This window comes from Clytia hemisphaerica, unplaced genomic scaffold, assembly GCF_902728285.1.
Source record: "Clytia hemisphaerica strain Z4C2 unplaced genomic scaffold, Clytia hemisphaerica genome assembly, whole genome shotgun sequence".
Taxonomy (NCBI): Eukaryota; Metazoa; Cnidaria; class Hydrozoa; order Leptothecata; family Clytiidae; genus Clytia; species Clytia hemisphaerica.
This window is the reverse complement of record NW_027104185.1, coordinates 197,201-224,662: the sequence shown is the minus strand read 5'-3', so window position 1 is coordinate 224,662 and position 27,462 is coordinate 197,201. Positions and strand designations below refer to the sequence as shown.

At 35.3% G+C, this 27,462-nt stretch overlaps 2 protein-coding genes across 3 annotated transcripts; one reads left to right on the top strand and one right to left on the bottom strand.

The window, feature by feature from the left end:
- Positions 1-1,489: 1,489 nt before the first annotated feature.
- Positions 1,490-21,454, bottom strand: LOC136814852 (uncharacterized). 2 transcript variants are annotated; one of them, XR_010847651.1, is made up of 3 exons: positions 21,354-21,454; positions 3,649-3,703; positions 1,490-3,062 (listed from the first exon to the last, which is right to left on the bottom strand). XR_010847651.1 is itself a non-coding variant. In XM_067071279.1 (3 exons), exons 1-3 carry the CDS (start codon positions 4,697-4,699, stop codon positions 2,581-2,583), a joined length of 855 nt encoding a protein of 284 aa, XP_066927380.1. In that variant the 5' UTR covers positions 4,700-4,765; the 3' UTR covers positions 1,490-2,580. The 2 variants fall into 2 exon arrangements, 1 of the variants encoding a protein (XP_066927380.1); XM_067071279.1 differs by lacking the exon at positions 21,354-21,454 and adding an exon at positions 4,382-4,765.
- LOC136814850 (uncharacterized) lies at positions 17,725-27,462 on the top strand. Its single transcript, XM_067071278.1, has 7 exons — positions 17,725-17,872; positions 21,356-21,385; positions 21,777-21,914; positions 22,232-22,287; positions 24,189-24,283; positions 24,614-25,051; positions 27,058-27,462. The coding sequence occupies exons 1-7, from the start codon at positions 17,812-17,814 to the stop codon at positions 27,296-27,298; spliced, it is 1,059 nt and encodes a 352-aa protein (XP_066927379.1). The 5' UTR covers positions 17,725-17,811; the 3' UTR covers positions 27,299-27,462.

The window sequence follows — 27,462 nt, the reverse complement described above, 5'->3', positions numbered from 1 at the left end:
AACAAGAAGCCGGAGCTGCGTGAAGGTCCAGCTGACGTGGCAATAACCGAATATCGTTCGTACCGGGTTCCTTAAGTGACGCAAAAAGATTTCCTTCCCATCCTCCACTCTGAGCTTCTATTCTTTGACACTTTCTTTGTATTGCTACTCTTAGGTGCCAAATAAACGGCCCCCCCCCCGCTTGTTAATTTTTCGATTTTTTCCAAACCCCCCCCCCCCCCCCCGGACGTTATTAGGACCCCACGTTTATTAATTTTTGAAAAATTCCCAGCTCCCAAAAGGAAAGTTTCTTGTTTTACTCTAAAAAGTCTAAATTTAGTCCATTTTGACCCTTTTCCTTTTTAGGGTTTTTAAAAGTCCATTTTCCAACCCCCCCAGTAATTAGGTCCCCCCGTTTATTTGATTTGAAAATTTTTCCAATCCCCCCCCCCCCCGTTTATTTCGAACCTCCCCCCCGTTTATTTGGCACCTAAGAGTAAGTATTGAAAGTTTTTGATGCATTTCCCGAAATTTCGAAACATTTGCCGCAGATGGGATTCGAACCTACTATATACAAAGCACCTATTATTAGAACGTCAGCGCCTTAACCACTCGGCCATCGAGTCACAACTGCATTAAGGAGTTCAAAGTTCCTTATAAACATAGTATTTACTCCAAACTCTACCCGGGAGCTAAAACCCTAACCAGGGGTTAACTCCCATCCCAAACCCTAGCCCTGGCCCTACCTGAAACAACCCTTTAATCGAACCGAGAAATTTGACTCTACTACCAATTCAATCCAAAACATAGGTCAAACATCGCGCGGGTCGGCCGGACAAAAATTCTAGATCGGCGGTTGGTTTAGCCTGGACTTGTTAATTTATTGCGCGCACAGGTCCCGACAAAGACAAAATCTTTTCAAAGGTCCATTCTGCTGCGCGCTGGACCAATAAATTTTGATTGAGTTGGAGTTAGATTGCATTTTTTCTAGTTGAAAAGATAATTGCGAGTGGTACATTAACATGCGAACATTTTTTCGGGAAAAAAGAAAATTATGATAATTGTGAAAGTCTTCATTTAAATATATTTTCAAAACACGATAAAAATGACACAAAAATCTATATGTTAAACTACATCATTCATTATATTCATAATAAGCACGTATTCAACATTCAAAACACGATACAACAGTCAAGAACACCAACAAATTAGCCTATCATAGGGTAATTAGACTATTTTATATAGTCTAATTAGCCGAAAATCGACAAAAATGTCGATTGCTGAGGTGTGTCTATTTTTCACTTTTGTTTCATTGCCTAAAGTCAAAGGAAACTTTTTCATCTAATCTGATATAACATCGGCAACAGTAAGTTCCTCTTATTTTGCATATTTATGTTTATACATATTCTGCTGAATCGACGGGACGAGATGGAGTTTTTACAAGCTCTTATTTGATTTGGTTGGTCGCTAACCAGTAATAAAATAATTTTGTTACTTTTTCTGAAGAACGCGTCATTTTTATTACTTCAAATGGCCAATTATTAAAGTATGTTATAAAAACTCCATCTCATCTGGAATCGACATAAAAGCCCGATAGTCTGACTCTCTGCGCACGCGTACGCATGTGAAGTAGCAAAAAGTGGAGTATATCCTCAACAAAAAGATGACCCAAAGTCAAAATTTAGCATATACATTCCTCTGAAAAAGGAAAAGCAGATATTTCTTAAAGAAGACGCGACTATTGATATTCCGTCAGCAAACGACATTTTTGTTAGATTAGAGTATATAAGATAGTCTTTCCTCTGTTCTCTCAAAGGACGAAACAAAGGCTTTAGAAAAAAGTTCGAAGTTTATTTTATCCTAAATATTCAATAAATTACGGTTTGAACAGTATACACGCATTTTTTTATAAGAATAGTATACTTTGGATGAGGGTCAAATGTTCTTAAGAAAGTGCCAAAGTTGAGGGTGAAATATTCTTAAAGTATTCTTACTTTTTTAGACTTGACTTTTAACAAGCATGAGAAATAATCAATTTGAAAACTTTGGACTTTGAGTGAATATTTGGGTTAAAATTACATTTCTTCCTTAAAGCTTCATTCTATCTCTAACAAATGCAGTTTTTTCTGTTAGCCAAATACAAAATGACTGTATTCTTATCAAATTTTTTGAAATTCAACCTAGAGGGTATTTTTAGGGTATTCTTACGATTTGGCCAATTTTCACCCTGATATTCTTATAGAAGATATTCTTATAAAAAAAGCGTGTATGTGATTTGAAAAATAAATTTATACTGAAAATATGTCAATTTTTACAACATACACCTTTCATTCAGAAATGACAATATGCTGACAAGGCGTGTCAATTTTTTTTTATTTTGAAGCTAAATAAAATAGAAATTCATGCCAAAAGATCTATCATGTTAGGAGCTATAAGCATTTGTTTCCCCGCTAAACAGAAGAAGCCATCCCCCAGTACGAATAGGGTTAAATAGAGTAAATAGATAAAAGAATGCACCAACAAACCCGATAAGCGACGCAGAATTTAAGCACAATTGTGATATACTTTTATCAAAAACGTCCCAATAGGGTTTGAAAATATTTATTGACCTTCCGGTTTGAATTTGAAGTCTTCGATGACGGCATACGATGGTGTATGGCCAGGGTCGCCGACATAGCATTTTAGATTCTGAAATTCTGGCACGTCACTGACTGTGGTAGAGGTCTCTATGACTCCATCCACTTTAAAAATGAACTTGTATTTTCCAGAGGTAGAATCGTAAGTTGATGAAACCAGCATGTTGTATTTTTGGTTTGGTTCGCGTACCTTATTTTTTGCAATAAGTGTTTTAGTTGGCTTAGTTTGCTCAACATCATAAGACACTTCAAATTGAACTAATCCGCCTGGCATGATCCAAATAGCAGGATATCTTTCCGTCCAAGCAGAAAACGTTGTACACAATAAAGCGCACGAGTATTCTACAGAGCTGTCAGTAGTGAAGTAAGTGAAGTTGAATTCGAATGTGAATTCTTTGCCAATGAATGGAATGATGTGTACCAAATTGTTCTTCTTTGCCCTGAACGCTGTAGAGAAAAGACATTTCTTACCCAGCTGGCACACAACGTTGTTTTAACGTTCTTCTAACGTTATATGGACGTTGAAATAACGTTGTGTGCCGGCTGGTTACCTTCTTGTACGACAGGATGTTTATAAACTAATATATACCCTAATATATACCCACCAATGTTGAGCGCAAACCTTTTATCTTTACATAAGTGCTCCCGTTTCATATCAGACACATATATTTCATATCAGGACAGTGTCTGCCTATTGTTATACTATTTTGATACAAGCAAAAAAATGTTTTTCTTTTCCTCTTTTTGACTAATCTTGCTCCACATCCGTGTCAATTCAATGTGCAAAAGCTTGTGAATTAAAATTGATGAGTAAACAAATGATATCACTCTTACTTAAAAACAAAACCTTTAAAGAATGAGTAGATTTTCAAATTATTTGAAAGATTTTCGAACGCTAACACATATCTGGTCAAATCATCTGGTACCTGGTACCCCTCCCCCGCACGAAAACAGCAAAACAGTTAATCAAAGATTTTACGCTTCACTTTGAGTATTTTAGCTTCACTTCAACATCAAATTAAATAAGACTTACCAACACCAGTGTAATCAAACTTGCTGCTCGTTTTGGCTACAATTGGTTCAGTGTCCTAAAGAAAGAAAGCAGTGGCGTAGACAAGGGGGGGGGCGTGAAATCTCTGTAGAAGGGCAGATTTTTATGACACAGTAATTATCCTAAAATCATTATAATTATCATAAAATTCTGCTCTCCTACACAAATTTTGCTCCCACCTTGTCTTTGCTCTACTGAAAAGTATATGTAACAAAGATGATTTCCCTTGTGTCACCGATTAGGTGAAGTTTTGAGGCTAATTTATCGTAGCCTGGAGACCCATGCTATGATTTCTTATTCTATATACTGATGTCGAAATATATAGCATGGTATGGGCTGAGAGTTTGAATTTCCCAGATCCTAATAACGGTTGAAAACATAACCAATCAAATTTTGTTATTCTTTTACTGGTCACACTTTCTTAGAGAAAGCACAAGTTCCGAAATTTGATTTTTATTTTAGTAAGTGAAGACAGCGCTAAATTTGAATTTCCCACTGTAAATTTTTTGAGGCAGAAATCTGTCTCACAGGTCGTAAACATCCTGTATACATCAGATTATAAAAATACAGGACGGGTCTCCTGTCTAAATTTATCACCGATCAAACAAGATTCACTATGGGTATAAGGACTCCATTTTAGTGGCATAGCCTGCATCCAAAGCATAAAAGAATTGAGTCTAGCTTAGCAGCAGATATCACAGTGGCATAAACTTACTTCACTTTTCTCATAATAAACCCAACCATCTTCAACTTCCAAATTTTCTTCAACATTATTCCCAACCACCTCAAAATTCAACATGCATTCTGTATTTTCCTGGTGATAATTTACCGAATGACATTTTTTATCACCAGAACACAACATCGCGCATTTCCCTCCAGAACGCACATCACTTTGAAACAAATGTTTGAAACCGCTAAGTTTGCGATTTTTTAGCGTTTTAGTAAATTTAAAACCCCCATAAACGCCTTGTGCGGGGTAAAACAATAAAAATTGGACAACAATAGACCATAAGAGCATAATTGAAAGATTCATTCAAAGATTTTCCTTGAAAGTAAGTAATCTTCTCAAAAGTCTGATTTGTGTGTTAACGTGACTATGAAAGTGTAGAAAAAGTATGTAGATATAAAAAAGTGATTTTTTAACTTGTCTTAGGTTGTTAATAAACTGTTTCATTCTTATTATGACATCTTTATGGCAACACACTTAGTTTTGCTATTCAATGAATTGAATTTTCCCATGATCTGATTTAAGGAAACGTCTAAATAAATGATTTGGAAAATCTAACCAAAACTGAATCACTGAAAATCACTTTCCTGATTAATAATCCATGTTTTAATAAACATGATTTTACCATTCTTTCCATGACAGAAATGATTGCCATAGCAACCAATGAGAATTCCTATAAAAAACAGAAACCGCGTCAACCTCGATTTTCTGTCAGGCAAACTAAATTCATTTAGGTGGTCATCGTTATCAATAATCTCTCAAAAATTGAATAAAAAATAAAAATTTTAAAAAGTTGATTAATTTACGCGAGAATTAATGCTCGTGAATATTTGTTGTATCTTTGGGTTCGCGAAATTTGCGAAATTCGCGAAATATAAACCCAGGGTTCCCAGCACTTAAGAGAACTATTTTTCCCTGACTTTTTCCAAAAAAAAGACCTTTTTCCATGACTTTTAGATTGACCAAGGTGCCTTTTTCCCTGACCAGAGCAGAATATTGGGCCTATTTCCCTGACCGTTCGCCCTAACAGTATTTTGAAAAACACCATATTGAGATAAAAAAATAAAACTTAACACAATTTCAATACATATTTTTTTAAAAAAGCGAGTCTACTAAAACCCCACTAAAACCAGGATACAAAAGGGGTACCGTCGTATGTAAAGATGAACGTGCTATCATTTGAATGAAAACTTTCCTCTTTCTAAAAAGATTTTCTTCAATATGCATCATTGCTGATAATCCTTTCTTCATTCCAAGATAATAAACATTACTTTTGTCAATTTACATTCATTTCAAGAAAATAGCTCCTAATTTAGTCACTCATTTTATTCACAACTCATTATAAATATTATTAGACACGTGCAATTTATATCATCACGTAGCAAATTTCAAAACTAGGATGAATGGGAAAACATTTTAGGTTTGCTAGATTCAAAAACTTTATCTTATAGGCTCTACCTATACACAGGCCGAAAAAACTATATCCTGCAATATCAAAACTAAAACCATATCATACAGCTATATGAGCTAAAAATATAATCCAACAGTTGAATTTCTAACTTAAAAAGTGAATAATAGTACGTTTAAGTTCGCTCAAAAAATATTCTGAGATATACTTAAGTTTTTGGCGTTTTGCTTCTATTTGTGTATGCAAGTCATCAAGGTCCTCATTGAGTTCATTCTGTCTTCTTTTTAAAGCATTAGCCTTAGTAATCAAAGAGACCATTTTGGGCGTTTTTCTGCCTCACTGACTAAATTGACGAAATCACTGTCGAGTGACTGGCAAGTCTTTTTGATTTTAGATTCCTTTGCAACAAGCTCATCAATCTCTCTTTGAAGAAGTTCTCTTTTTTCTTTCAAGGCATCCTTTGCTTCACTGTCAGCCTTTTCCTGTAAACTTGGTTTGTAACGTGTATGGGCTGATTTGCAAGACAACACTAGTTTAGATGGTGAAGAATAGTTGGAAATGTCGATCTTGTTAGAAAGCAAACTATCTTCTTTGCAACAATCGATTCCTCTGAAATGTTAATTCTCATTGATGCTTTACCTACGCTAAAACCCCTCTCAACAGCAGCTTGACCATGACTGAGTGTCAGAACAACCTTCAAAACAAAGCTAAATGATTTGCATTTTTCTACTGCAGCTCCCAAAACATTGAAATAGAAATGATCCAATCTCATTTTGGTTCGGTCAAAGAGAGATAGGTCATTTAGATGGGAGCTTCTTATTTCTTCGATGAATTCGGTGTACTCTTTAAGCGCCTCATCCCCTTTTTTCGATGTCAAGAGTTCTAAAGTTTGGAGATGAGAAATAATCAGCTTCATTTTTTCTTTCAAAGCTGTCATATCTGTCTGGGCAATAACCTTAGGATTGAGTGAGTCAGTATTTCTCACAACAACAGAGCTTAGGGGACTTCTTGCAAACAATTTAAGAATTGTTGTTTTGACGTAATGAATACATTCGTTGTAAAAATCAGCAAGTTGTTTGTTAGAAGCAAGGTCATCTTTCTTGAGTTTTTTTTATACACTTTTAGCAGCAAATCCGATGGTGAGATTTTTGTCCTTGAGGTAGTTAGTTAAAACAAAACTGTCAGAACTGTGGACTAAATAAATATCACAGAGCTTACAATACACCAATACTTACTGGCTGATAAAATACCTGCAAAAATGAAAGATGAAAAGGATAATATCATTTCAATTATCATTTGTAATTTGGAGTTGACTGATTTTGGAATTCCCTGACTTTCCCTGACTATTCCAAAAAAAGTTCCCTGACTTTTCCCTGACTTTCACTACTTTTTCTAAATTTTCCCTGACTTTTCCAGGTTTTCCCTGACTTTTTCCAAAAAAGCTACCTTTTCCAGGTTTTCCAGGTTTTCCCTGACCGCTGGGAACCCTGAAACCTTACATAAAATTTAAATTTTTTTGTCTTAAACCCTTAGGAAAGTGAACGAAATTAAATAAAAAAGAGGCTGATTTGCGAAATTTTATCCCCGCGAATGTTTTCATTTCCAGTGCTCACGCAAAGTAAGTCCCGCAAGATAAGGAGTTCCGGGTTGATAAATAATTTTATTTGAAATAAAACGCTGCAAAGTTTTGAATATCGCCATAGAGAACCTTATTCAGTAAAGAAAAAATCAAAAACGTTATTGAAAAAATGTCAAGGTAATACGTAATACTTTACAGACCAGAAAAGTTTGTTTTTCGGAAAAGAATTCTGAAACTTTTTTATCCAGTACTCACTCATACGCATCCATGGTCAAAAACACAGAAGAAACTAAGAATGAAATCTCAAAAAATCATTTTGTTTAGTTACGTTTCTGGATCTGGCGACCGGAAATATTTCTCCAAAAATCTGGCTTTGCTACATTATGGAAATTACCATTTTGCATCCTATTGTAAAAAATCAGCAAAATCGAATGCATTAAACTCACCAAACTGTTTCATTTAGAAGAGATATATTGTCTACAAAGTCAAGATCTGCTAATTTCTTGGTGTGATGTTGTCTACTTCTGCGTTTTTCAATAGTGAATCCATCTTCAGAAGTAATGGCTGTCCTCAGAGCATAATCGAGCACAATAATAAAGAGGTACATGCATAACGCTTATAAGCATATGAAGGCTCAGATTTGCAGAATTCTTAAGCATAACATGAGCATATATGTCAGCCTAAAATATTTTTCAAGTGGTCATTTTTATCTGTTTAAAAAAGGTTTGGTAGAGGTCAAGTAAAAAATGAGACATTCCACGGCTAGCTACATTCCACTGCTCCCAAAATCTGAACAAATTTTTACAAAATTTCTGAAATTTCATTAAAAACTTGGCTCGGGGTGAATCATATGCATGATTCTTAAGCATATAATAAGCATAAACTATGCCTGGATGCTTTGAGAACTTAAGCATACACGAGCCTGACCAAGGGGCATACACTTGCTTATAAAAAAAACATGTACGGTGATAATGGATCACTTTGAAAGGTGCTAATGGACCACCTTGAAGCACACCAGTTACAGCCTCAAAGAATTCGGTTTCTCCTTCAGATGCCATTACATTGGATCTGTTGTTGGTATACATAATCTGGATTGCATTAACAAGCTTATCTGGAATGCCATAGGCTAGGAGGATTTTGAACATTGACTTTCTGTTAACACTATCAAACACCTTTTTGAAGTCGATGAATGTTAATACAGCTTCAACGTTATGGTTCTTGACTTCTTATACCAGGCGGCGAAGGGCAAGAACTTGTGATGATGTCGATCAGGACGGACGAAAACCATTTTGATTGAAACGAAGCTTTTGATCAATCTCAGGGCGAATTCTGTTTAATGTTAGTCTGTTGTAAAATTTGGCAGCACTTGAGTTAGACTAATACCTCAATAGTCATCACCTTTGGTTAAATAACCCTTTTTGGGCACAGGTATAATACAGGATAGGCAGATGCAGCTTTTTCTTCCCGCTTAACTCCTTGATGAGTTTCCAAGCATTTCTTAAACCATCAGTAGATTCTGATTTGTTTGCCTGGTTGAGTATATGAGTTATCCTTCTTTCTTCTTCTCCGACATAAACGTTTTTCAGATTGGTCTGGTTCCTCTGAAGGTCTGTAATATTGGACTGTAAGACCTGTCTGCGTGCGTTTGTTATTGCTATGGGTTCACTGTCCTTGATCTTTTTCTTGATTGGTAGGTGGTTCATACAACCAATTTCCGAGAAGTGTTTATAATCTTTTGTGATACATTCAGTCCATTTGGTTTGAATTTCATTTTCAACAACTGTGGCAACATGGCGGGATTTTCTAGCATATTCCAGTCGAGTCTATTGACAGGTTTCTTTTTGGTAGAGCGAAGGCTCAATTTGTATTTGCTAACGACAATGCGATGATCGGATCCAACGGGATCGGATGATGAGTGGGCTTGGCAGTCGTGGATGCTATTTCTCCAGCACTTTCGGCATAGAATATATTCAATTTGTGATAACTGGTTGGAAGGTGATTTCCATGTCCAGAGGCTGGTTTTTCTCTTTTGAAAGAGAAGTTTCTTATATTAGTCGATTTAATCACCTGTCCGCCAGGCCTTCAAGACCTAGCTCAAGATAAATTTTTTCTCTTGATGTTGCTCTGAAACATCCAGTTATCGCAAGACAAGCATCATATTGAACTGATTCTAGTTTTTCGAAAAAGGAGGAATTACCGGGACGATCATATACAACATTTCCATGACCTAACGTATGTGTTTTTAATATCGTGACTAGTGAATCCCTAGGTAGGAACGCACGAAGCTGACGATAATAAGACCATGATTGGCTTTCTTAATTTTTTTCATCAAGATGACGATCAAAAGTTAGCTCTTAATCAAGTATGAGACCAAGATATTTTGGATAATCTTATCGAGCAATGGCTGCGTTGTTAAAATAAATTTCTGGAGAATCAGGTGGATTTATCCTCCTACACTTCAACAGCCTGTTTAGAAGGATCAGGGTTGAAGATCATTGTCCATTGATGAGCCTCTCACTAACCTTCTGCATGTCACTGTTCAATTCGTTTGAACAGCGAATATGATCTAGGATAAGGGAGAATATTGACGAGTCATTAGCAATAGCTTGACCAGGGAAATAATTCCTTCAGGGAGGTCGCTAATATTTATCAGAAAGAAGAGGGGTACTAGATTAGAGCCTTGAGGTACATAAGCCAAGACTTCCGTCCGTCCATTTGGAAACTTGACCATCAAGAACCACCCGCTGCAATCTGCCAGAGAGAAAATTTTGGAGTAGTGAGAGAAGGGGCCCGGACACACCATATGACTTGAGTTTGAAAATCAGTCCATCGTGCCAAACTCTGTCAAAAGCTTTGGAAATATCAAGAAATACTCCACGAGTATCTAGAGGCGGATTTGCATCAAAACCTACCAGGATGTCGTGCGTTATGGACAAAAGCTGAGACGCACAGGAGTCGCCCTTGCGGAAACCAGACTGAGAATTAGTGAAGAGATTGTTATTTTCAAAATAGATGTAGACAGAGTCAAAGATGCCTTTTTCAAAGATTTTACCAAAAATAGGTAGAAGAGACACTGACCTGTAGTTTTTTACCACACTCCTGTCCCCTTTGTTTTTATAAACAGGGACAAAATTTGCTTTTTTCCAATTCGATGGAAAAACACAAGAATATAGGGAAAGTTGATAAACTTTCATAAGCGAGGTTTAACCAAGGATTCATCACAGATCTCAATCATCTACATGTAAGTGCGCGTATAAGGGCTAACATTTCGGTTTCATCAAGAGCGATATTGTTTATTTCAATATTTGTAGCAAAACTTTGTTGTAGGAAAAAAAACTATCAGTGTCTACGAGAGAGCACTGATTAGAAAAAAATTTATCAAATATTTTTTTTTTTGTCGGAACATCAGCAATGAGATTATTGATAGAGTCTCGAACAGGGGGATCCTTGGTGACTTCCTCTTATGAAGAAATTGATTTAAAATGGACCAGTATTTTTTTGTTCCCAGATTTGGATAACTAAGTTTAGTCGCTAAACGAGAGAAATAAGAATTTTCAGTATCCCTGACTGCCCTTCTGTCCTTCTAGAGTTAGACTGATGTTCATGGAGCGTTTACCACATCCTTGTTCCTGACGGTTATGACTTTATTTGGCACGAAATTTGACATGGCGTTAACTATAGTTTCAGTCATAAGAGAAACCTTCCCGTCGACATCAAGACCCTCAAAAAATTTACTTAAAAATAAAAAGGTTATCTGGTGATGGCATTTAGGATGCGAAGATTGGAGGATACCAGTCATACCGGGTGACCCACGAAAAAGTTCGGACCTTTCCCGGCGTCTTGAGGCCGAACAAATGTCCCAAAGTGCTCGGGATTTTGGTATTTAAAAAGTAGATATCCTAACTTAAAATTTGAGCTATCACTTTTTAAATTTGACCAACTAGTTCTCTACTTATGACCTTTTAAACTCAAAATTCACTTTTCGGAAAGTGTAAAAAACACGTAAAAAAGAGGTATTAAATTAATGCAATCAATTAGAAAATCCCTTATAAATTGACTCATTTAACGAGTTTTATGACATTAATAATTATTAAAAACACTTTTGAAAGTAGTTTTTGTTTAAAACAAGACTAGTTTTTATCAAAATTGGCACTTTCAAGGAATTTTCTCAAAAACTGTATATCAAAAACGTCTAGAAATACCTAATTTGATACCCCTTTTTTACCTGTTTTTTACACTTTCCGAAAAGTGAATTTTGAGTTTAAAAGCTTATAACTAGGGAACTTGTGCGTCAAATTTAAAAAGTAATGGCTCGGATTTTAAGTTAGGATATCTACTTTCTAAATAATAAAACTCCAAGCACTTTGGGACATTTGTTCGGCCTCAAGACGCCGAGAAACGTCCGAACTTTTTCGTGGGTCACCCGGTAGATTTATAAAAAGCTAGATGGAGTGCTTTAAGCTCTTCCAAGCAAAAAAAGTGAATATCACAAAAAATATTGCTGATGCTATTGTTTTCGAAAACCCGCAGAGCTTCTGATTGGTCAAACGCTGAAATTCTATTGTAATGTCACGTGACTTAGGATGGATTTCCTACCTAGACTCGATATCTAGCCCTTCGGGCTTTTACAAATCTATGATACCAGTATCCAGAATCAAATGATCTGCTGAAAATTAGATCGATGCAAGAAGAAGAATTTTGAGGGAGGAGAGTAGCAGGTCCATCAATTAATTGACGCAAACCATACTGGGTAGCTAGATTTTGAATATCTCTACCTCACTGATCCTGAAGTGAAGTCACCGCCCCACCAGTCAGAATTCTTGACATTGAAATCCCCAAGAAAAATTGTAGCAGCCAGAGAAAAATGATTAATGTTTATAATGGTCTCCTCCCATTTACGAGAGAAAATCTCAAACTCATCAGAAGTCTGACTGGGGGAGCGATAACAAAGAGTAAGAAAAAACCAGTTTGTACCGGTTTTCATCTCAGCTACAAGACATTTGTCTAATGTAATGAGTTGTGGTTTCACCTCGAGACCTAGATGATCTCGATAATAGATACAAACACCACATCTCTTATTATTAGAGGGATGGTTGCATCTTTTGATCTCATAATTATCAATAGCCAGTCTAGGATCGTCATCTTTTATCACAGAATTCAAAAATGTTTCACCCAAACAAACGATGTCACATTTGTAAATGTTCAAAAATACAGAGAGTTGCTTATTCTTAAAAATCTCCCACAGAATCTTCAACCCTAACACTTTCAGATTCGACAAAAACACTTAGCATAGTTTCTTTTTCCGACCCAGGGCATTTTTCAGCTGTCAAAGGAAAGAATCATTTATTATGTTCAAATAGTCAGTTTTTAGTCTATAATTACATTAATTTGGGGGTATTTAGTGATACAATTCTCAACCCCTTTCCGTTTATTAGGAATACGAGAGTAACTTTGGAAACCAAAATAGGCACGCATAATTATCAAACTCATCATCAAGCTTTAGAAACTTTCAAAACCATTAAAACCGATATCAAAACCAAGCCACATACTGAACCGTGAAATCGCATGTTTGGTTTTCTTTGAAATGCAAGCTGTAATATAAATTCTCTTGCGCTGACTGTCAGCAATAACGAACAGTTTATGACATAATTACGAGAAAATATATTCATAGTAGTAAGTTTACGACCGCAGTCGAGAGCGACCCGGAAGTTTCGTTTTTCTTTAGCCACTATTCTCCCTGGATTTCTCAACTTATCCGTCTCTTTGGTTATGCGGAGCATTAATCAAAGAGGTATTTACCCTTCGAGCATCTTCTTATTTTTGACTGGGGAAGCATCTGGGGGAGGGGAGGCTCGAGGGCCCCCTTAAAATCTCAAGATTGACAAGTGCTATGACCTTCAAATTTGGCTGTGGTTATTTACATAATCAAAGATGAATTGAAAAATTTTAGTTCGGCCACCTGTCTGGTTGGTATTTTACAGACCAGAATATAAACTTGACCAAAATCATGTATAGACTGATTGACTCGTATTATTTGATTAGAATTTGTTTCTGATGGCTGATTTGTCAAATAAGAGTCAAGTAACAGAAAAAATTCGTTCCTATGAGTATTTGGCAATTTGTAGACCGGTCTGTAAAAAAAATACACGTTGACCCGGATGTTGTTCCAATAACAATCAAATTATTGCCCTTGACTTTTTTTCAGCAAAAAAAAATGTTTTCAGATTATTTCTCTTAAAAAAATAAGTTTTGATTTGGAACTGATCAGGGTTACAAAGTAGTGGGTATGAAATTCCCCATTTTAAGCTAACAGTTTAAGAACATTTAAGCCTGAAAATTTTGAAAAATTAAGAAAAACTGGTTTTTATATAAGAAAATGATAATACTATACTTTTTCCTTTCATTTCTTACCTACTTACACACATTATCAGTTGATTAATCTTTTAATTAATCTTCAATCAATGGAGTTTAATAGATTATAGTGCTTTACTGTAATTGGCAAAAAAGCGCCCAAGGTTCTATGGAGGTTTGTCATGTTTTATTAAGCTACGTAATTTTAGCAATTATGGAAGCATGATGGAAGCAAACATTCGATTTGCTAAGGCATTAGTCTATATAACACTTATTATAAACGACTCAAGTCTAAAAGTTGTAGGTATGTAATTTAGTTGTTTGGAGACAGAGTAGAAATGTTTGAAGTTAAAAATCGGTACATCGGTACATTTGATCCTTTGCTCTTGATGAGAAAGATCATTGAAAGTAAAATCTTGTTGAAAAGACGTGGATTGAATTAGTTTAGAAGAATTTTACTTAAAAGTTTGAAAATTAAGAAAAAACGAAGAGAACATTTAGCCTAGTTAACTAAGCCCGTATTCACATAGCTATGACACACGGCTGATGGCAATATAGCGTTTTCGGCGCTTTAAAGATTTTTTACATTTACGGATTTTAAGTTTTCCTTGGAATACTAGTTATTCAGTCACAACTTACCACCAGATTTATCCTGGTGACTGAATCAAACTGGCTTAGATTTCTAGGCTAGAAATAGTTATGACGTGAGAGACGCATAGCGCTATTTTATATTGTGTAATTAACGTGCAAGAGTAATTAACACAAAGGATCATGGAATCGAATTTCGTATAAACAGACAAATTTGCGACGAGAGCTGAATACCTTAATGAAACTTATTTTGGCGGGAACTAATTTTGGCGGATTTGGTGAATTTAGACGAAATTCGCCAAAATTAGTTCCAAAGGATGATGGAATCGAATTTCGTATAAACAGACAAATTTGCGACGAGAGCGACGAATACCTTAAGGGAACTTATTTTGGCGGGAACTTATTTTGGCGGATTTGGCGAATTTAGACAAAATTCGCCAAAATTAGTTCCCGCCAAAATTAAATTTTTTGTTTCCTTGCCTAAATAACCCCTGAAATTCATCAAAATTGCTCAAAATAAGGCAAAATAGAACAGATCACTATTCGCCAAAATAAGTTCCCGCAAAATTAAATTTTTTTAGGATATTTGCTGCCCGCCAAAATTAGTTCACTTCATTTTCTGAATAATATATGAAGTATCAGCCAAGGACTATAATTTTGAGTTGAACATTGTTGAATAGTTATTTTTCAACATAGAAAAGCTTTTAACTATTATCTTTTTTCATTTCAAACCATCTAATACAAAATCTTTGTAGAAGTGTTAAATTTTGCGGCAAAGGAATGGAAAGTGCCCATGTCGGCAAATCCCGACATCGGAAAAGAAATGGAAAGTGCCCATGTCGGCAAATCCCGACATCGGAAAAGAAATGGAAAGTGCCCATGTCGGCAAATCCCGACATCGGCAAAGAAATCGAAAATCCCGACATCGGCAGTTAAAGGGCTAGACACCATCGTTACCACCAGCAGATCTAAACTAATCACACAAGATTATACGAAAAACCAACAAACAGATCAGCTTATCTCCATAGCCAATCCTACCGCCCGAATAACCATTTAAAGAAGAACATACTTTTCGGTCAAACCCTAAGACTCAAAAGAATCCGCTAAGATGTATGACGACTATCAAAAAGCTACTAGAGAAATGCATGGCGCTTTTCTTAAATAAGGTTACCGACAACAACATCTCACGGGATATGTGTACACCAAAGCATCAAGTATAGACAGATCTGATTTTCTTAAATACAAAAACAAATCCAATCGAGACAACAACCAAACACTCTTTATAACCACCTTCAACAAAAACCTACCCAACATTGATGCAATCAATAAACACTACTGGGACATACAAAAAATAAATGACGAACTAGCAGATACTTTTAACGAACAACCCAAGATCGTTTATAGAAGAAACCAAAACCTTCGTGACCTAATAGGTCAAACAACAATACAATAACAAAGTTTTTAGAAAATCCCATACACCGAGAGAAGGCAAATGTCGCCCATGTCTCAAAAACCCCAAAAATTTGATAAAAAAGAATTTTTTTCAACTCCAGAAATCTTTTCGTTAAGTAACTACAACCTCCACGTTCGTATCACAACAAACAAAACGCTAGTTCAAGATATTTCACAATGTCAACTGTAAAAGCAAATACGTCATCTACCTATAGAATGCCAAATCTGCAAGATCCAATACGTCGGTAAAACTGAAACACCCTTCAACGTCCGTTTAAACAACCACAGAAGCAATGCACTTCATTCAAAAGAGGACACCATTGCAGCGTGCAAACACTTTAATAAGGAAGAACATAATTTCAATCTATGGTCATTGAACAGCTAAGAAACATCGAAGGAAATGAAAACTCCAATGGAAACTCCAAACCTAAAAACCCAAGGGTTCAAACCAAGAACTCAGCTTAAAAGCGCCCCAAGTCTGTGTTTACACGTCCATTACACGTCTTAGGAAATATGCTATGTGTCTCTAGTCTCTTTTTAGTTTAAAGTTAATTTTTCAGATAGAGAATTTTTGACGACCTGTTATAAAGCAATTGCAAAATGGAGACAAATCATGTCATATTCAAAGGGCTATAATTAGAATATCTTTTTACAAGCTAATAAAGCTTTATACTGTACTCATTTTTGTATCATCAAATTTCCGGTATGACTGACAAGTTCCGGCTCTTTGAGTAGTTAGATGACTTTGCTTTTTATGAGCGTTTTATTGCTCAAGATAGCGCACAATAGACAATAGATTTGGATAAACGCTTTCTTTATAAGAACTAAAGTATAAGAGTCAAACTGGAATGATCTTGACTTTGGTTATTGCCAATACACTTAATCCCCTTACTATCTCCTGACCATATGTCCAATTCTAAATCTTGGGGTGGCGCACGCTTTGTCGGTATTACCCTTTTTTGTGTCGGTGCTTGATAAAAAATGGTGTTTATCAACCTACCATCGTAGTGCAGTGATAGAGCATCCAGCTACGGTGCGCAAGGTTGTGGGTTCAACCCCCAGCCGGGTCATGCCAAAGATTCTCAAAATGGTACTTGATGCCTCTCTGCTTGATGCTCAGCAATTAAGGGAAGGATCGAGGCTAAGTGGAGCAATCCAGGGAGAAAGAGTGGCGCCCTCCCCTGCCTTCGGGTAGATAGCTATCGAAAGAGGAGCCTTCGGGTCGCCTCTGACTGCGGTCGCAGACTTACTTACTTACCATCGTGCAGTGACAAAATAAGAATTTTTAGAGGATTCACAGACGGTGACTCAAAATTAATCAGTCAGTCCTGGTAACCCCTGTACACCCCTTACAGCCATCAAGAATTATTCTTAATTTATTCTCAAAGCATACACGTTTTTTTATAAGAACATCCTAAATTTTTGAAGCCTTCGGATGTTCTCAACTTTTTGAGTTTTAGACCTAAAAATGTTCTTAACATGTTGTTATTTTGACCATTTTGTGAGTATTTTTGACTATTTTCTTAAGAATGTTAAGAAATAAGGTGTTTTTGAGTCTACAAAGCCTCAAAATGTTCTTAACTTGTTCTTAACATTTATGCACTTATATAGTTTGTTCTTATAAAAAACATGTAGCTAAATCACAGCCTCAATATTATAATACATATCATTGTTCTTATAAAAAAAGCGTGTATTTTGTTTCATTGTAACAGAAAAGAGAGACATTCTATTGGCCAGCATTCAATTAGCTAATAGACTGTATGTTATTATTGGCATTAAATTAATTAACATAATGAGTCTTTTGCATTATATAAGAGGAAATGGATTAAAACGAAACAGAATTACTTTATTATATTTGTTTTCACCAGCCAGAAGTCGAAAGAAGAATCGCTGTCTGCGTTTAATACTGTATTACTCCACATTTTTTTGGATAACTGTTTCAACTGTTTATACTGAAATTTTGATGTTCAAATTTTAATTTTTTTTTGCATTGAGTGATATTGGGGTATTTACCGAAAACGGAATTTTGTGCTGTCAAAGATGTCAACTCAATTTTTATTCACAAGTTTTCTTCAAGTTCTTCTGCTGTTACAAATTCAAGGTAAGAAAAAAAAATTGAATCGAGTGTCGTTAAAATGCTCCTGACTCAATGTCGGTGTAAATGTTAGTAAGTAGTATCTTTAAAACACAGCCAAACAAATTCTGTTATTATTTCACTGGTCAAACTTTCTTAGAAAAACGCATCTTTCTTAAGTTGTTTTGATTCTTGTAAGTGAGGACAGCGCTAAATTTGAATCCCCAACTGTAAATTTTTTTAGGCAGAGATTTCTAGGGTCGATTTAGCTCTTTTTCGGTCCGTTTTAAACCAATTGTAGACAGGAGACCCGTCCTGTATTTTTATAAACTGATGTATACAGGACGGGTCTCCTGTCTACAATTGGTTTAAAACGGACCGAAAAAGAGCTAAATCGACCCTACTTTTACAGAATGCGATGCCTTTTAAACCACTTTCCAAATATCTTAACTACTTGATCACTTCTTCACTTTTTATAAAATTTTTCTTTTAAATTTATGAGAAGGATTGTTTGATTTGCCACGTTTGAATATATCTTTCCAACTACAAAAACTTTTTTAGTATTCAAGGGTTAAGGTTGGATCATGCGGTATTTGCAGAAGCCAACAAAATGACCGTTTTAACGGTCGTAACCCTTCGAACAAAATATGTAGGAGATAAATTCAATCAAAAATAATTGTCATTTTCTAACTTTAATTATTTTCGAAAACATGACTTTTGATTTCATTACAATCTTACTTGAAATTTCAAATTTCCAAATTTTGTCATATTTTTTACAGCATCATCAAATAGAGGAAAGTTAAGATTTAAAGCAAGCTTAAAATCACCGAAAAGTACATCATAAAAAGTAATATTTTTCGTTATGAAGGCAAATACTTTAGACAAATTAGAGTTTAGTTTTTAGAGTTGAAAAGACGTTGGCAGCTTCCGTTCGAGCTAAAATTTCAATAAACTAACACAATTTGGCATCCTAATATTATAAGCATAATGGTACTACTCACTTCCTTATTTCTGCCATAGTTATCTTGCAAATTTTCTACAATTAAGTTTAATGAAAACAAAACTAATTTGCTAGAAAGTACACAATTTACTGGTTTAATTGACCACGCTGAGCAATATCGTGTATTCTGGCAAGATGACTAAGTTTATGCGTAATTTCACGAACTTCGTTTTTTTTGTTATAAGCGGCAAATGAACTAATCAATAGGGTCATTCAGTTCTAAGTTGCATAATTCTTGCTAACACCGTCAAAGGTAATGCATTCTTCGCTCACTAAGCGACTTTTTCGTCACTTTTGTCCAGCGACTTTTCCGCTAATAAGGTATATTAGGTCTAAAGTAGCCTGGAAATCCAATCTATTTAACGATTTCACCAAATATCAAATCAGACGTTTCTCATTGAGACTAGGGTATTTATGACACGCTGAATTTTCTTGAATTGTTTTAAATTTCATGCAAAGAATTTCGGTTGCTAAAGACAGCCAATAAAATTTTGAGTTTCTGTGATTTCTACAGCCTTCATAAATACTCGGCTTCTGTTGATTGATACTTAACTGTTCTACAGAACTTCTACAGAAGCTTGTATCACTTATTGTTCAAAGAGGGTCACTGTTAATGATGGCGAAATTTTGAGCATAGGGAGGGGTGTTACAACGTGATTAGTGCTATATAAGTGACAAATTAAAGCTTGCACTTTTAGCTGTTTAGAAACCAAGATAATTACATTTTATTGATCTCATAAAAATATAATTCGATGCAGATGAGTCGTGTGTTAAAGCTTCATTTGTTGATCAGGTTATTACAGCTCAATCGGGTGATTATTGATGCTTGAAAAGCATATACAGTGTTCTATTCATAGAAATTTGCTTAAATAATGATAAAAATAGAATTCGATTCCAGGCTTTTTTCGGACACACTGTAAAGACACGTTTTCTTTGCCAAAATAAGAAAATTAGCAGAAAACTTTAGTATTTTAATATAAAAAATTCAACGTTTATTACTGCAATCTATTCTACTAGCCTCAACCCCTCGATTGAATTATACAACCTCGCTAAACTTGCTGACCCGTAAAACGGCCCTTGCTATTGCCCCTTTGAATTTGATACGTCGCATTTAAAAATTAGACATCGAAAAATTAAATCTATGACGTAACTGATGTATTCTTTCACGTAAAGCCATTATAACTGTAGGCGCGCGGAAATGTGGGTCTGTCGGCATTAGCTCTGACTATGTACGTGTTTCGGTGTTCGAAAACAAATGCTATTGTTTCGGTGTTAGGCAAGCCAAGTTTTTAAATTTTATGTTCATTTAATAAAAACGTTTCGTTATTTCAGTGTTGGTCTCACACGCCCTAAGTAAAATACCGGATGAATATCTTTTTTGACTGTTTACCAATCCCCTACCCTGAGTATCAGAGGTTAAGTTTTCAAAGAAAATAGTAACCTTTGAAGACAAATAATAGAAATTTTATCGCGCATGTGTCAATCTAATCACTGTAGAAAAAATCAAAGATGAAGAGCAAATATTACCATATTAATGTCTAGCAGACTATATCAGTATGCAGTTTACTATTTACGAATTCCCCAGAAACCACCAAGTGTAGTTGAAATGAGTTTATTTCGAAAGAAATCTTTTACATGATCCCCAAATGTATAACAGTAATTACTAAACTTTTAATTATGGAAATGTCACTTTAATTGAATCGAAATAATAGACAGACTTTATGTTATGATTCTCTATCACTGACTCTTTTTACAAAGCATTGATGACTTTTCGTAAGTTGTGTTTTCAACGACGGGAATAAAAATATCGACTATGGCGCTCATCCAAGATCTTGGATGGTCGTCATGGTTACTTTTGTCTTCGCTGATTGCGCGATGAATAGAATCTCGATTCGTCGACACAGCGTAAATAGATTTTGAGCTGTGTTTTTCACGGTACCAATCCCCCTCTAATTTATAATGCTGATATTTACGTCCTTTTGGAACCCTGACAAGCCGGGGTCTGGAACTATCTATCATTGTTTCCAACAATTTATTTTTTATCTCCTTTCTTTGAAAGGTAATGTAACAATGAAAACCTTTCGAATAACTCGAAAAAAAGGCTGGAAAATAAATCGATTTAGAATATGTTAAATTCGAAATAAATAAAGCGAGCTCGAAATAAATAGAAATTAGCGGCTTCCTTTGAAAATTAGCATTAAATATAAAAGCTTTTGTGCACTGTGCGATAGTGGCTATCGAACATCGTTTTGTGAGTTAAGAAAAGTATCACTTGCAATCGCAAAGCCCTATTGAACAGTGCGATAGTTGGTGGAAACCACCCTTTAGAGAATAATGCCAATTATGATGCGAGATTCAGAAAAACTTCAAAAAATTAATCGGAAGACAATTCGGACAAAAAATAACTCTGGAATTCCAAGCCTCTGTTAGTACCGTAGCCTCCAAAGGGTATTTCGAGAAATTCAGTGATTTCACGAAAATAATAATTCAATAACTTTATTTACTTACAGGTCCGCAAACTTCAGATGCGTACAGGACAGGTATGAAATGTTATTTTCTACCCGCCAGTAATGGGTGCCTGCATGGAAATATTGTTGGTAACGTTAATATCTTTCTTCCAAAATTTTTTGGATTGTGCAATCTTCTAAAAAATCAAAACAAAAAGCAATGTGTATGTCTCGTTGGTCCATCTGATCCCATTAAGTTTGAAGCCCCGAAGGAGCTAGAGAGGAACCTTCAACCTTTCTCGATCAAGAAAAGTGAAGCCTTAATTTTGCCCCGCACTTAGAAGTTGTGTTTGAAAAACACGCGGGTCACATATCCTGGATAGATCGTTCATATCTAGAGAGAAGAGATTGGACAGGAATGTAGAGGCATAAAACATAGTCTTTTTTGCATTCAATCCAAAAATTATTTTATTTTCTATCTCAGCTCGATGTATAGAGGAAGTTTGTTCGAGCACGCTAAAATGCGATGTTGCATTTTCATACAAGCCAAGTTTGAAGGGTCACAGATATTGCATTGGCGATGATAAATATATACAATGCCGTGATTGTCGCCTGGAAGAAGGTACGTTGCTCAATCATGTACACGTACACGTTTTTAATTAAAAAAAATTCGTTAAGAACATATAACGCTTAATAGCCAAAATATTAAGAACAAATTAAGAACATTTTAAAGCTTTACGGGCTTTAAAAGATTGTAGAAAAATACTCCCAAAATGGTGAATATAAGAACATTTGTTAAGAATATTTTTAGGGTTAATCCTTAAAAAGTTAAGAAAATCTGAAGGTTACTAAAATTTGGAGTATTCTTATAGAAAAACCTGTATTTGTTATATTTTTCTCATCACTCTTTACCTCGTATGTTTACCTCTTATTTCTTAGAAACTATATCAGTGAGTGTGCACATTAGTGGTATACAAGATCACACCAAATTACAGGTTGGTCATACACTTCAAATACATTTCCATCTTAAAATTCTTATCCGTACCAATGGATGAATGTTAAATGTTAAAATTTTCTTAGTGGATTTATCTTTTATCACTGGCGAGACATTGGTCACTCTTTGGCTCAAATTGCTAATAATCACTGAATTTCAAAAAATTCTATCTAACAAGATTCTTACCACTTCTCAAAAAGATTTTATATCTGGCAGCATTCAAATTTTGCCCTGTTAGGGACGATCTTTCATAGTCAGAATTTCATCTGTCCCAGAAAATTCTTCTTAAAAATTTATAAGGTCCATTTTCCAAACTCCAGCCGCACGCCCCTGTCCGACTATCAGTTCCTCTGAAGGAAATTAAAGTTTAGCCCAAAACAATAGACGATATCGGCTTAACGTGAAATCACAGATTTGACCTCCGAAAATTGCCCACAATGCTTTGCGCAGAAAAAAGTTCACGGTGAAATTTTTTCCGCACAAAGCATTGTGGGGAATTCTCGGGGGTCAAATAGGAGTTTTCATGGAAAGCCGATATCGTCTATTAACCTATTGTCGTAATATCTTCGATATCTGGAGTTGGGATACAATTCTTTTAGGCCTTCCCTTATAGACTTTCTTGCCTTACTTTACTATTCTAACAGCTAAACATGGTTATGATGTAACCTACCATAAAGAATTTCATGTTGTGCTATTTTAAATTCTAACTTCCATAAATCCCTGACACCGATGACATAAACCCCAGAATAGTCCCCTTCTATCAATGACAGTTCCGTCAGCGCTCACTGACATTTGGTTGACCATAAGCTTGCTCAGTGTCGACCACCTGTTGTTGTTGGTTCTGTCCAAATTCCATCCCCGTTCCTACACCCCTTACTTGCCTCCCCTTTTGTTAGGCCTCAGCTATTTTCTTTGTGTGTATTGTTATTAATACTTATTATGAATTGTATGTAGGAGTGATATAAGATTTTAAAAATATAGGAAAATTATTCAGAGAGTGTAAAAAGTTTAATTAAGAAGCATCGTAAATTTTACACGAAGTTGGAACTTTCGTTAGCGTTTTATCAACTGAGCAACGAACAGAAAGCAAGAATTGTTCCCTTGAGACTCAAAGAAAGAGCCTGCCCTTCATCTTATATTAGCTCAGAAGTAGTTTCATCAGTTGATATAATAGAATAAGAATTTCAGTTACTTTAACCTATGGTAGTTGTCCTTATTTTAATGTAGACTAAGTCATGAGGAGGCTCACAGAGAGAAACAATAAACAGAACACAATTTCTTGATTTTACAAGAATGAAACTTTACCCTATATTTTGGGCTTCTCTTAAAACAATTTTAAAAATACACTTACATCGTTATATCTTTGCTTCGTGTAAAATTTACGATGCTTCTTAATTAAACTTTTTACACTCTCTGAATAATTTTCCTATATTTCTAAAATCTTATATCACTCCTACATACAATTCATAATAAGTATTAATAACAATACACACAAAGAAAATAGCTGAGGCCTAACAAAAGGGGAGGCAAGTAAGGGGTGTAGGAACGGGGATGGAATTTGGACAGAACCAACAACAACAGGTGGTCGACACTAAGCAAGCTTATGGTCAACCAAATGTCAGTGAGCGCTGACGGAACTGTCATTGATAGAAGGGGACTATTCTGGGGTTTATGTCATCGGTGTCAGGGATTTATGGAAGTTAGAATTTAAAATAGCACAACATGAAATTCTTTATGGTAGGTTACATCATAACCATGTTTAGCTGTTAGAATAGTAAAGTAAGGCAAGAAAGTCTATAAGGGAAGGCCTAAAAGAATTGTATCCCAACTCCAGATATCGAAGATATTACGACACTATACATTCGCAAATGACAGTTACTTGATTACTTAATCTTCATCTAGGGATATTCCAGGACGCTCTTGCAATTTGTTAATCAGTGGTGTCCGAAAATTGGATGCAATGTTTTATATTTTAAAAATGTTCCAAAACTTTCTAGGTATGTATATTTCTTCCAACACAAAAACTTTAATAAGAAATAACAGGATGTAAAGGTTTTAGTTATAAAAATGTAAGTGAAGTACCGTGAAAAGCACAGGTCGAAATCATATATCGACGCTGTGCCGACCAATCCAGATTCTATTTTTTGTCTCCTGTATTTCCGTATGACTCAAATTGAAAAATCTTTTTCTATAAAGCCTGAGATTTAGAGCTTTTTTCTCATTTTAGCAGATATCATTCTTGCTTGCTTTATTCCTGACCCATTTCAAAGATTTCAAAATTTCTTAATAAACTCACCTACTCAATGAAATAATTTTTCAATTTTCAGATTTAATTTCTTCACATACCCTGGTGTATGGGACATGGCGACAACAACTCTAATAGCAGATAACATTCATACAAAACTTTATTTCATCAAATATATCGGTGGTCGGCCTATCGGGGCCGTAGACCCAATCGACATTGCTCGTCTCTTATCCACAGAAATCTTACGAAAAACATTGTTACAGCGATACGGCGTTACCATAAAAACAGACATTATAGATATAAACTACAAACGTATTATAGACGCTGAGATCAACAAAGACTTAACTATAATAGACGATAAGAATCCTGAACCCGTGGAAGATGATGAAAAAACAAATGAGAAGGATAATAGCTTTTCATCAGAAAGTTCATTAAAAGCAAGGATTATGATTTTGATTTTATTTGGCGTCCTCCTTGTCACAGTCTTCATCAGTATCGTATTGTTCAGAGCGAAGCCAAGGTATGAAATTTATCAGAAGAATTTTTTTGCTTTATGCCAAATCCGCGAAACACGAATATTCTTAAGATTTAAAAAAATCACCACTAAAATTGGTAAAATAGGGTATAAATGAGGTCATATTGAAAACAAAAATTCTCTCAACAGCGACATTAAATTCCACGAGACTTCCGAATTTTCAGCTGTGAATTCCGGGAAAATTTCTTTCCTTAAAGGTAAATCAGCATTCTTTAATAAGCGAATACTATCGCATCGAGAAGACCCGTTGCCTGGAAACAGACCTGATATTTACGGAAATTTCCGAATTCATTACTGTAGATTGAAACTCCGGTAGAGAGTAGAAGTGAAATTGTATCAATTTTCTGGCTTTAGGCGAGGCCAATTTAATTTATTGTTTTATGGGCCATGCTACTCAAAAAAAGGTCGGTCGGCCGGTGAAAAAATAAAAATAAAAGTAGAATTTCACCTATAAAATCTCCTTGAAAGGTAGACAAAAATGCAAAAGCTCGAATTGATGGATAAAATGAAAAATAAGACTCTTAAAACCTTGGAAAAACTACCAAAATTTTGTAAATTTGGGAGTCTGTAAAGCAATGAAAATAAATTTTATTTTTATTTCGATTTTTGGAATTTAAGGGTCGGTCGTGCTTGTAAAACAACTAATCAAATTGGTCTCGCCTTACACTCGGACGATATCTTACACCTGGGACGTACAAAAAGTCTTCCAAAACAACGTAATTTTTGGCAATATTGGTCAGATTACACGTTTTTTTTTTTTAAAGAAACTAGTTTTACCAAGCAGCCTCAATGTGTCTTAAGAAATCGGCCTTTTGAGCCTTAAATGTTTCTTACATGTTTCTAAACTTTTTGACATAATTAGCCTTGATTGGAAGGTTCTTATAAAAAACCAAATTAAAAAATGTTATTTTCTCATTCTCAGCCTCAGCATGTTTCTTAGATGTTTCTTAGTTTTTAGGCATTCTGAGCCTCATGTTTCTTAAAAGTGTGTTTCTTAAAAAAAAAAAGACGTGTAATTACAATTGTAACTTTGACGGTCTTTCTTCAGACAACAGGAAAAGTGTCTTTAGTGTAAAGAGAAATACCGATGGCAGACTATTAAATAAATTGCCAAAATTATTTGTCTGTCTATCAAACGTAATCATCTTTTGGCTTTCTTCTGTAGATCGTAAGATCGATACATGTTACCTCACGGATTTTGGATTTAACACAGGTTAAATCGCGGTTTAACTTTTATTTGATAAGCGTCACATACAGTATTCGAATGGCTGGGTGGCCGCCCTCCGCCAACTGAGTCTACTTTGCTAATAGTTACGTGACGTCATGTTCATAATGGCCATCGCATCTCCCTGTTCAAGTCGACGCTCTAACTGAAAGCTGACAGGATGAAATATTTTTACCTCGCTCCCTCCCTGCAGTTATGGTTTTAGGCGATCTTCACTTATTTATACTAATATTGTATTTATCGGGAAAAATTTTCCCCAAAACTTAATATTCGAGGATTAGCCATAAATTTATGCCAAACTCATATCTATCGACTCACACTTACTTCTCAGCCGTCCGAATACTTGATTGGTTTCTACCCCTAATCTAAGCCATAGGCAAATGGAAAGTTAAACTACACGTTAAGAACATCCGTAAGCTTCAAAATCTTTGGACATTCGTACAAAAAAGTGTTGTAAAATCACCAACATGTCTTTGCCGGCAAAGTAAAAGAGTCAGAGGTCTAAAAGTCTAAATAGATAATTCTTATAAGGAAAATACTACAGGAAAATACTCGACTCACAATAATACTAGTTCTTTCATGGTATTTCCCATCGATGGTATTTCCACATCACAACTTGGTCCCTATCCAAAATACATGAATGGTAAAGAAAGGGTAGACCATACTTCTTGCCGAGCCATGTCCTTAAAAATCATGGGGTGAGAGTTTCTTTTAAATCCCCCATGTAAAAGATGAAATTAGTTAATTTTCATTTAATTACCTACAGGTGTTTACGCCACTTTCATACATTACAACGTACGTCAAGTACACAAGACGTTATTCAAGACACGGCAAACAACGATTTAGATAACCAACCCTCTTCATCAACTAATCAAAATGGAGTCGATGGCTTCCTGGAACCACCGCCTTATTCAGAAGATGATAGATACAGAAAAGATAATCCTCCGCCCAAATACGATGAACTTTTTATGGAGGAAAACCGACATACTACAACTGCAGAGCTATAATGGATTTATTCTGACTTTTATAATACCGCATTATCATTTGTGGTTCTTGCATTTTTGGGGCCTTATAGAAAGATATACGTTTTTCATTGGGAAAAATGTGAGAACTTGATCGGACATAGAATGCATTTCTAGTTGATTTTTTATCAAGCTGGGGAAAATCACCA

Coding starts and splice junctions, on each gene's coding strand:
- LOC136814852 (XM_067071279.1), bottom strand. CDS start 4,699: ATGAATCTTTCAATTATGCTCTTATGGTCTATTGTTGTCCAATTTTTA. Junction 3,704..4,381: donor TTTATTATGAGAAAAGTGAA/GTAAGTTTATGC, acceptor TTCTTTCTTTAG/GACACTGAACCAATTGTAGC. Junction 3,063..3,648: donor GTTTGATTACACTGGTGTTG/GTAAGTCTTATT, acceptor TTTTCTCTACAG/CGTTCAGGGCAAAGAAGAAC.
- LOC136814850 (XM_067071278.1), top strand. CDS start 17,812: ATGTCAACTCAATTTTTATTCACAAGTTTTCTTCAAGTTCTTCTGCTG. Junction 21,386..21,776: donor TTCAGATGCGTACAGGACAG/GTATGAAATGTT, acceptor TTTCTATCTCAG/CTCGATGTATAGAGGAAGTT. Junction 24,284..24,613: donor AATGTTCCAAAACTTTCTAG/GTATGTATATTT, acceptor TTCAATTTTCAG/ATTTAATTTCTTCACATACC.